The 11,228-nt window shown below is 43.6% G+C and overlaps 1 protein-coding gene across 1 annotated transcript; it reads left to right on the top strand.

Annotated features, from left to right (window-relative positions):
* The first annotated feature begins 1,757 nt into the window (after window positions 1-1,757).
* Window positions 1,758-10,106, top strand: LOC146350597 (pulmonary surfactant-associated protein D-like). The gene is made up of 5 exons (XM_084845269.1): window positions 1,758-1,959; window positions 3,470-3,651; window positions 4,606-4,722; window positions 7,543-7,626; window positions 9,425-10,106. Exons 2-5 carry the CDS (start codon window positions 3,486-3,488, stop codon window positions 9,796-9,798), a joined length of 741 nt encoding a protein of 246 aa, XP_084701395.1. The 5' UTR covers window positions 1,758-1,959; window positions 3,470-3,485; the 3' UTR covers window positions 9,799-10,106.
* The last annotated feature ends 1,122 nt before the right edge of the window (window positions 10,107-11,228 follow it).

Below are 11,228 nucleotides of genomic sequence, written 5' to 3' on the forward strand. Positions count from 1 at the left end.
GGAGGGACTGGTACCATGAGACCAAATTTTACCAGGAAATGGTCTGACCATGACAATGGGGCAATTTCCACCACCACCCCCAATATCCAGACCACCCCCCTCACACCCAGGGGCAAAGACCAAGTTGAGGGTATGCCCTGCCCTATGCGTTGGGCCGGTGACAAACTGAGATAGCCCCGGTTGTCATGGACGACATGAAGTCCTGATCTGATCCTGTTAAGGCAGCCTCAGCATGAATGTTGAAATCTCTCAGGACCAGGGTCCTCGGGTTTTCCAATACCACATCCAAGACTGCCTCAGCGAACTCAGTCAGGGACTCCACTGAGTAGCAGGGTGGGCAGTACACCAATAGTGCCCTATTGTCCCCAGTCTGTCTCTTTCACCCAACACAAGGTACAGGCCCTCACAGCCTATCTCAGGCCTGAGGGGTTTCCTGCTGAGTGAGATTGAATTTTTATGGATTACGGCAACTTCCCCGCCTCTCAGCCCCTGGCCCTCCAGGCTGGGTAGTTGCTGCACCGAGTAACCAGGTGGGAAAAGCTGGGTCATGTCTACACCACCCAGCTCATCCACCCAGGTCTCCGTGATGCACCCAGGTCAGTAAGCCCCATTTACTAGGGTGTAAGCCCCATTTTACTCAGTAGGACTTGCTTCCAAGAAAACATGCACAAGCTAGCACTGTAAATTCTTCATCTCTGCTACAATTCAAACATGAATGTATATCTATAATAAGAACATAAGATAAGCCATGCTGGATCAAATGGAAGGCCTATCCAGTCCAGCATTCTATTAACACAGTGGCCAATCAGATACTGCAATGGAAAGTCCACAAGCAGGACATCAGCACAATAGCTTCTCATGTTCCCAAGCAATTGGTCTTCAGAGACATAGTGCCTCCAATACTGGAAGTAATATATAGCCATTATGACTAGTAGCTAGTGGTAGCCTTATCCCTAATGGATTTGTCTAATCCCCTTCCACATTGGTGCCCATTGCTACGTAATGTGGTAGTGAATTCCACAGTTTAACTACGCGCTGCATGAAGAAGTACTTCCTTTAATCTGTCCTGAATATCCCACCATTCAGCTTCATGGGATGACCCTGGGTTCTAGTATTGTGAGAGAGGGAGAAAAATGTCTCCCTATCCACCTGTACCTCACCATGCATAATTTTATACAACTCTATCATGTCTCCCTCACTTGCCTTTTCTCAAAGCTAAACAGCCTCAGACATTGTAAACTATCCTCACAGGGGAGTTGCTCCAGCCCCATGATTACTTTTGTTGCCCTTTTCTGTACCTTTCCAGTTGTACAATATCCTTTTTGAGGTGCAGTGACCAGAACTGTACACAAAATTCCAAGTGTGATAAAAAAAAAAAAAAAAGATTTTATACTAGTTGAATTCTTATGGATTCTTTCAAAGAATCTTGTGCCTCTAGGGCCATACTACACATTATATAACATTAAAATAAATTACATATTACGTTACATTTGCTTTGTAGATGCCACAGTGAATGCTGCATGTAACATCATCAGTAAGTCAAATTCCAACTCTGCCCCACATTTCAGAAACTGCAGAGAAGTCCCATTTCTACAAGACGGACAATGAATTAACAATTACTTACAAATTGTTCGCTTTCACTCAGAAGTGAAAAACTTGTTTGCTCTTTGCTGGTAGTTTAACACCACTGGACAATACTTTCTTTGTATTTAGTTTTGTTTTATCAACAGTGTATGAGGTGGCAACACGGCAGCAACAGTCCTGAGCAGCCCTACCAGAAAGCAACAGACTTGTCCTGAAGGAGGTGGTTTGAGGATCGTAACCCAGGATATTTATTGTTAAAATTACTTATTTAAGAAACATGAGCTCTTGTTACGTAACCCATTGTCTATAAATGGAAGCCTGAACATCTGCTAAATTATTCTTGCTAACGATTCTGTGGAACACTGGAAATTACAAGTAAGTGACTAGACTTTTGATTTAGAACCTGGTAGAATCCTGACAGCTATCAATGACATATTTTTATGTATAGAATATTAATTATTTCTATGTAAAGAAAAACTGCTTAAAATCAACAGTGGCTTATTTGATGGAGTAATCAGAATGCTTGCCATCATGTAAAGGGGACCCAGAAGGGTGTTTGTATGTGCTCTTTCAGCACCATCATGCAACATAATCCAATGCAGGTTTGCTCAGAAGCAAGGCATACTGCAATCAATAGGACTTACTCCCATGTACGTAGGAACACAGGATGCTGCCTTATCCTGAGTCAGACCATTGGTTCATCTAGCCCAGTATTGTCGACACTGCCTGGCAACAGCTCTCCAGGGTTTCAGGCAGGATTTTTCCCTAGAATTCTGGAACCTTCTGCATGCAAAGCAAGTGGTCTACCACTGAGCTACAGCCACTCCTAAACTTTCATAGGACTACAGGATTTCATAGGATTACAGGCCAGGCCCAGGATCAGAGCAGCCTTTCCCTATCCAGTGTTTCGGAGAAGCATACATTTTTCCTATAGGAATGAATGGCAACCATTCATTGGTATCAGAGATGGTGTACATATGTACTCAGGGACCTTGCAGGGTTGGAGTTAAACTTGCCCCTTCTCCCTAGTGATGCTAGTTTCTTGTGGGACCGCATATTTGATCCTTGTCCCATGTTCTCTACTGCATTCTGTTTACTTTGATGCACAGAACTCAATGGGAGCCATTGGGAACAATTTAGAACCCCAAATTTTGCCGTCATTAATTAAGGCAACAATGCAAATTACAAATATTTTGTGCTTTATTTTCTTTCTCCAAACCCTGCCCTGTAAAGACTGAAGAGAACAGCTGACACATGGACTGGCAGGACGGGCATGAGAGGCAGAACTACCGCTTTGGCTGAATCTACACATAGTAGTTATACCATTATCATAACTATTGGTGCCCATTGGTGTCATGCGTACCAATAGTTATGATAATGGTATGATAACAGCATAACTGTTATGTGTAGATTCAGCCTCTGTGGAAACGGGAACACTCACTCTAGGCAACCACAATAGGGATGAACTCTTGCTTGAGATACTCTCTGTTTGGCCACTGCCAGTGACAACTACAGCACCATCTGTAAGCATCCTTGGGCTCCTGCTCTAATCTTTCAGTCACCTGCTTATTCTTTTTAAACATTTTCAGATCCTCCAATTCTTACCTTTCAATGTGGCAATTGGCCATGCTTGCTGCGACATGTCTTTCCAACATGGCCTGAATCACAATCCTGATATTTTATATATGTCCTCATTCAGTGCCATCATCCCTCAAATATTATCCATATCCTGTTTCCTTAAAGTCAGAACTTGGTGACTGAGATAGGATTTAAGTGTGTGTGTCTTTTCCTATAATCAGTTGAGGTGAAGGACCCACTTTCCAAATCTGACAGCTCATCTAATATATATATATATATATTTTTATATTATTTCCCCCATCTCCAGGCCATACATCAAAACAATGCTGGTACTTCTAATACTTTCTCCATTGGCCTTGGGTGTGTCGCTGCAGAGAACCACCAGCTCAGCTGGAAAACATGTTCTACAAGGATGGGTTCCAAATGCATGTACACTTGTTATATGTGCCCCTGCTGGGACAGATCCAAAAGGAGAAAAGGGAGATAAAGGTAATAAAATCTTTATGGGGAGGGTGTGCTCTCCATGCACTAAAGCAGGGGTGGACAACTTCTGTATTATCTTGTGCCACTCTTTTCTTCTATAACAAGTCTTGGAGCCAGTATAATTTGACCTTCATGGGCATGATTTAAAATAAAACTGGCACCACCTAAAGTAAGGATTTCACAGAAACAGTGCATGTGCTTGGATAATATGATGTTACCGACTGAAGTAATGTGCATCTTTGACCCACAAGAGGCACCTCAGCAGTGGTCCTTTTTCTTTCTAGAATATACATGAAATAGCAACATAATTATATATGTTTTAAAAAAAAACACAGACCCAGTTTGCAAATCGTGTCAGCAAATCGTGGGTTATTTAACCCACGATTTGCAGGGATGTGTGCTGTGCGCAAACCACTTCCACTGTTTGTAAACAACCTCTGATCAGCTCAATCAGAGGTTGTGAGCTCGGTGTGCGAACCCGGACTGCTGGGTTGTTTAGAGGCTAAACAACCCAGTGGTTAACCCATGGTGACGTTTGAACCAGGTCAAGGTCTCATTGCTTCTCTTCTACACAAATTAACTTGGACACAGTTCCTCCTCCATCACCACCACCACCACCCTAACAACTTCATTAACATTTGGTAGGATTGTAGAGAGTCAAATAGTTGCCTTATATCTTTGGTAGAGCTGCCAAAGAACTTTTAGCTACACTTTTCAAACAAAGTGTCAGTGATGACAGGGACACTATTCTGATTAAAAGGTCTGGAGTATTACCTTGGTAGTAGTACAGTTTTATTGTTTAGCCATAAGCCATAACAAAACCAAAGAACATTCAAATTTGAGCAAGTTTGATGTTTGGGGTATTACACCCTGCAGAACCTCAGATGATAGGCATTGTGTGCATTGTGTGTGTTGTTTTTTAATCACATATCAATTCATTGGTTTGTACCTCCATTACAGGATTACCAGAAGCTCAACAACTATGGGGTCCAGCAGGACCACCTTCTGTTCCAGGACCAAAAGGGGATAAAGGCTCAATAGGTGAAAATGGATCAAGAGGAAGCAGATATCTTCCAGGTAATAATAATAACAACAACAACAATAATGCTGGGCACTGTACAAACATTAAAAATTACATAGGCGCTGCCACAAGCTTCCATTATAGAGAAAAAACTTAAATATCTTTTAATGATTCATTTCTGTTGTACTTTTTCAGTATACAAAGGGCGGAATCCAATGGGGCTGCTTCACCTCTGCTGGTTCTGTTGCGCTTGTTGGACTCACCACTTGCAAACAGGGCTTTGGCACTTCCAAAAATAACTCCAGAAAGTAGCAGAAATGTTCATATCTGGATTGGCACAGGTCAGAGGAGCTCCCTTGGCCTGCCAGAACACTTGAGTGGCTCTTCCTCAAGAGTGGATATTTGGGGGGGGGGGGCTACAATGCAATGCAGGGGCCTGAGAAATTCAGAAGGCCATGAGCAGCCATTTTAGATCCTAAGTCTTGCCTCCTACTCACAAGCCTGAAAGAAGGCTTTGGGGACCTGCAACAGAAGTAGGAGTGTTGCCATTCCAGTTTCCAACCCACTCCATTCCCCCCCTTCCCAGTTTCCCAGCTGTCAGCACTCCATGGCCACTGGGCATACTCGGTATTCACTGGCCTGTTTTGAGCAGGGAGATTCCCCAATGAGGGATATTTTCCCTAAGAGTTTTTTGAACTTCCTCAAACCTTGGGTTTCCCCCAAGCCTGCTATACCGCCCTCTTATGTGTGAGTAGTGCAGCTTTAGGTGGCTATGTAATCAGTCTGAACATCAGAGACTGAACACTGAAAATAGAGAGAATAATGGTGGAAACAGATATAATAATTTGGAATTCTGATTGATTTATATTGGGATTAACAAAGCAATTATACAAAGGATGAAAATTTAGCTCATTAGTCCCAAGATACTTCTCAAATTCAAGGTATATGGGAGAGGAATGTACCTTTGGTCCCTGTGCCCAACCACAACCCCAGGAGGGACAGGATGCTCTTTCCTTCTGGAACCATCCCAACTAGAAAATGTCCCAGTAAGGCACCACTAATCTGATGTGTACCCGTAGGTATTTCTCCCTCAGGGGTTTTGGGAGCCAGGCATCAGCCATCCTCCCCAGAAACGATGGTGCTAAAGAGATGCTGGGCAGGGGCGGCCCTCCTATTAGGCAGAGTGAAATACCTGAGGTAGCAGATGCTGAGAGGCAGGGAGCAGCTGTCAGGAGTTGGAGGACAGAACTGTGTATGCATTGTGTCCTGTCCTGCCACTTTTAGGTGCAGTGGAGGATGTTGTCCCATCACCAGTGTGAGGTAAAAATTTAACTGCCAGTCTGGTTGGCCTTTGTACATGGACTGGTGGGGGGCACCATCTTGTCTTTCACCACAAGCAGCAAATGTCTTGGGCCAGACCTGCTGCTGGGAAAGAGAATACTGGCAACTCCTCCACAGGTACAATCTGAACAGCCAACACACAGGATGGCAGCTCATCAGACAGCAGTACTTCAGCTCAAGTACAAAAGCAATACCTCAACAGACAAAACAAAACTCTTAACTGTCTTCTTATTTTCTCCCTTCCACCCAGAAGAAGTCAGCTGGGCCTACTATTCCCTTGTTCCTAGGCAAAAGCTCACACAAAGCTTCTCTTTCTCTTCCCATAGTTAGCAGCATTCTTAGATCTATCATTTCTTATACATATTTACATAAGACTGCTTTAATTCCACCTCCAAACAAGATGGCAATTAGTTTGACTCATTCACCAAGGAGTGAACAAAACTTGCTTCTCAAGAAACATGCAATAGTGGACCAGGCAAGAAGAGTGCGGCCAAGGGCTCTTTGTATCCCTGCGGTAAAACTTGCCCAACCTGCCTTCCTACCAAGGCCAAGCTGAGTTCATGATAGAAAGATTAAACACTGGAGAACAGAATAGCTATTGTTTGTGCTAGCAAACTTCCTTCTAGCTTGTTAAGAAGTTTATTCTGTTTCTCATGTACAGTAAATACGTACAACTCAGCAATAGTGTGAACAGCTGAGGGCCACTCTACACTGTAATGCAGTTTTAGGTGTACACGTAAGCTGTGCTTCATTAGCAACAGCACAGATGTCACAGATGCAACTACTAGCCAAGCAGGGATCAGGTGACACTTGTGGTCCAATAGGGTTTCACCTGGCTCTATAAAGCTGCTCACTCTGGCTTGACTCCTCAGCCGGAGTAACTTGTCATTCAGCACAGTTTGAGCTCTCAGACCGCTCATCCCTGCGTTCCCACCATCCTAGCTTGTCTGCAGACTGCCAGACCAGAGAATGTTTCATGTGTGCGCCTAAAAACATAAACCACAAATGAGGGAGATACGTGTTCGCAATCATGTGTATTGTTCAGGCACACTTTTCAGGGAGCTGGGACTGGCAAACCTAAGACACCTGCACTTCTGAAATTGCCCTTTTTATGTTAGCTGGAGCGCTGACGTCTTCTACTGAAACTTAGATCTCAAAGTCGTTGGGCATATATACATATATACTATGGAATTAAACTGACTGAAAACTTTTAAAGACTAGTGTCTTCCAAAGGCAACACACACAACTTTTAGCATGTACTTCTAAATGTAAAACATGTATACAGAAAACACGTTTGCCGCATTGTAATTTATTAAGCAAACCTTATGGTGTTATACAACAGTTGTTAACAATGCAAGCCAGGTCCGGTCACTGTGCACAGTTGGCAGGAACATTTGTAACTGGAGCCAAATTGCTGTCTTCTGTTAACTCTATGAAAGCTTTCCCAGAGACTTGTACAGATTACATTTTTAAAAAATCATGTATGTAATTTGATATTGATCAAGAAGTCTAATTGCAACTATTTCCTCATTCAGAACTTGAACTTCTTAAAACACAAATCAGGGATTTGCAAAGACAACTGGACATTCTCAAAGCTACCACCACCAAAATCCAAAGAGGTAAGAAAGGGAAAGTATGGTACTGCTTGGTCAAAAATGGCTTAAGATAGGTTCAGATTTACTGTTGTTGACACAATTAGACTTTATAACATAACATAGCATTGTGATTAAACAAACAGTGCAGAAACTGTAGGAATTTAACAGGGATAGAGTGTTCTTAATGTTCATCATATTGGGAAGAAAAAGCATTGATTCTGAAGAAATTAGCTCTAATATTGCCAGTCAATTGTCTGCTCATTATTTGGAGCAAAATAATCACACTTAAAGAACAAAATTTCAATTTTCTTCAAAATAGGCCAGAATCCTCTTTCAGATATGAGACCGCCTATCCATTTTTGGCATACTTTTTATATTTAGACTTGTGTTCTAATATATAGGGAGGGAAGGCACTGTAACACAGACTTTCACATAGGTGAGGAAACTCCATGCAGATGTTACTCTAAAGGTGAAGCTACCAGATTTATTACATAATGTTCTGTGCAGTAAGGCTGAAAGTTATGAAGGCACAGTCATGGCCAGGTGCAGTGATTCCCACATGCTGACAGCAGAACCACGCTTTTTCTTGAATTAAAATTAAAATTGGAGGCCCACGACACACTTACACCCCAAAAGGGTGCAGAGTGTGATAAGGTAAGAATTACCTACACTCCAAAGAGCCCACCCACTTTGTTTCTGCATGAGTTACTGTACTGAACATCTCTCCTGTTGTGGAAGGTTTAGACCAAAGCGCATGTTACTTTTTTTAAACTCTAGACTCAGTGCAGAGGGCCCGTCTCAGTCAGGACCTAGCATGTTGGGTGGGGGGGCCTTAACCCTTCCCACCCCTACTGCAATTCTGATCTGGATGGGGAGGGGATTGTGCCAGCAATTTATCTTGCCAAATAGTGCTCCATGTGCTCTAATAGATCAGTATTTAGTAATATAAATCTGGGCAGCATAAAGTACACATGCAGGGGACAGGGTGATCTAGATTGGGACCACAGCAATGGGGAAAGGGTCTAGGATTTGTTTTCAAGAAAAACCACCACTTTTTTGCCACTGCCACCACACCGCCCTATTTCAGTGGCAATTTCAGTGGCGGCAGCAGGAGTGCAGCGGCAGTAGGATGTAGGGAGGCAATGTGACACCCCAACCTCCAGACGTTGCCCACCCATGAAGTCATGTGTGCTTTGGCTCTTAGAGGTCACTCCAGTCAGGAAACTAGAAAAGATCTTTAAGGTGCAATCCTATGCATGTTTAGAGAGAAAAAAGGCCTCCTACTCCCAGCATGTGCCTGTCAGCATGGCTGGCAAGGGCATGCTGGGAGCTGTAGGCCTTTTTTGTCTCTAAACATACATAGGACTGGGCCCTTACTCTCTCACACAAACAAGAACAGAACAACAGGTAACTCCATCCATCTGTCTAGTGACTAAACCATATAATGACACTAACACATTTCCTAATTGTAGGAAGTCCAAAGGAGAAGCCCCCTGCCGCTCCTATTCTCTTTCTTTTTGTCTGGGAAAAAGGGAGAAAAATGCAATAGCAAACCACTTAGGAAGTTTAGATTGAACAAACATAGCTTAAAATAAAACTGTATTTGTCCATTCAAAGCCTCCATAGCAGAGGCTATGATCTAAGTGCAACTCCCTCCCCCCACCTTTTTTTTTCTTGCAGTGCCAGGGCGGGGGTGGGGGAGCATGCATCCTGCAGCAGATCCGAGGGGATGGAAATTGGCCCCTAGACTGCCCAAAGTTGCCCACACCTGGCATAAGAAAAGTATAACTTATGAAAGCACTCCCATTGTGTCTCCTCCTAGTTCTCCTTACCCCCAATGGTGTAATTGCTGGTGAAAAGATATTCAAAACAGATGGCTCTACGGGTGACTATGATACTGCAAAGGCCAGCTGCTCAGACATGGGTGGCACGCTTGCCATGCCAAAGGATGCTGCAGAGAACAGTGCCCTCCAACAAATCGTGGCATGGCGTAACCAAAGAGCCGTTCTTGGAATCCACGACATGGGGACAGAAGGCAGGTTTGAGTATCTAGATGGCAAAGTCATAGGGTACTCAAACTGGGCACCAGGAGAACCAAATAATGTTGGCAATGAAGACTGCGTAGAAATGCATCCGGACGGCAAATGGCATGACAGAAGCTGTGCAATTCAGTGGCTAATCATCTGTGAATTTTAAGCTGGCAGCTGTTTTGTTTCGGCAAAAATTGGACCTCCACAGTGCTGATGACAGTCCAGTTTATTCTAATTGTAGCAAATTTCCAACATGTTTACTTTTCTGTATCTTACTGTGTATAAAAACACTGCACAGAGAAGTAAGTTTGTTTGTTTGTTTGTTTGTTTGTTTGTTTGTTTTATTAATCGCCCATCTGGCTGGTCACCCAGCCACTTTGGGCAATGTACAACAACAAAACAGTTAAAACAATAAGATTCTACATTAAAAAGAAGTGTAAACTTCTCAGCTATAGATACATTCATTGCATTCCCACCAGCATTTGTTGCTTTGGATTTTGTTTCTTACATTGTTATCTAGCTCATTACCTAGCATCTTGGTCCTATGGCTTTGTTGAATGCATTTACCTGGGTGATAAGAAGTCCCGGGGCTATAGAAGGACAAGATCCTTCAGGCAAAAGAGCGCTGGAGGGACCGTAGCTCAGTGCAATGGAGCACATGCTTTGTATACATTTGTTTCTTTGTTTGTTTGTTTATTACATTTATATCCTGCCTTCTTTCTCCTTAAGGAACCCAAGACGGCGTACATAATCTTCCTCCTCCTTCATTTTATCCTCACAGCAACAACCCTGTGAGGTGGGTTGGGCTGAGCCAGCAGATGCAAGAGATATTATCCTGGAACTGCCTAGCAAATGCATTACAGCAGGCCTCAGAGGGATCAACAGTATCCTTAGGGCCGGCATGTAATAGCCCCCAGACGACTCTGAAAAGCCCCGCTGGGCAGCAGACAGAAGATTCAGTAGAGGCAGCAAGATGGGGGTTTTTGCCACCCTCACTGCCCCTGAATATACAGTCAGGGCCAGAAATATTGGAACAAGGATAACTGTTTGGGCAGTTGGCCTCTGTACACCACCACATTGAAGTTGAAAGGAAACACACCCAGATGGGAGCGAAGTCAGGACTTTCAGCTGTAATTCAAGGGGTTTGACAAAAGTGGGTCACTACCCATTCAGGAAGGACAGCCAGTGGCATACACACACACCCATCATTGGTGGCTCATAAGTAATGGAACGAATGGCTGACAAGCAGCTGCATGGCCAGGAGTGGCCTGTTTCCTGGGTACCCCATGATCAATCACGCAGATAAAAGGCCTGGAGGTGGTTCTGAGTGTTACATTTGCATTTGGTAGCTGTTCACTGGAACTCCCAACATGAGGTCCAAAGAGGTGTCGATGCGAGTGAAGGAGGCCATCATTAGGCCGGTGTCGATGCGAGTGAAGGAGGCCATCATTAGGCCAAGGAAACAAAAGAAACCCATCAGAGAGATTGCAAAAACAGTGGGAGTGGCCAATACAACAGTTTGGAATATCCTGAAAAAGAAGGAATTAACTGGCAAGCTCAGCAACAGCAAAAGGCCTGGAAGACCACGGAAGACAA

The sequence above is a fragment of the Heloderma suspectum genome, chromosome 3 (genome assembly GCF_057233095.1).
Source record: "Heloderma suspectum isolate Gila_16-S chromosome 3, 16-S_ref, whole genome shotgun sequence".
Taxonomy (NCBI): Eukaryota; Metazoa; Chordata; class Lepidosauria; order Squamata; family Helodermatidae; genus Heloderma; species Heloderma suspectum.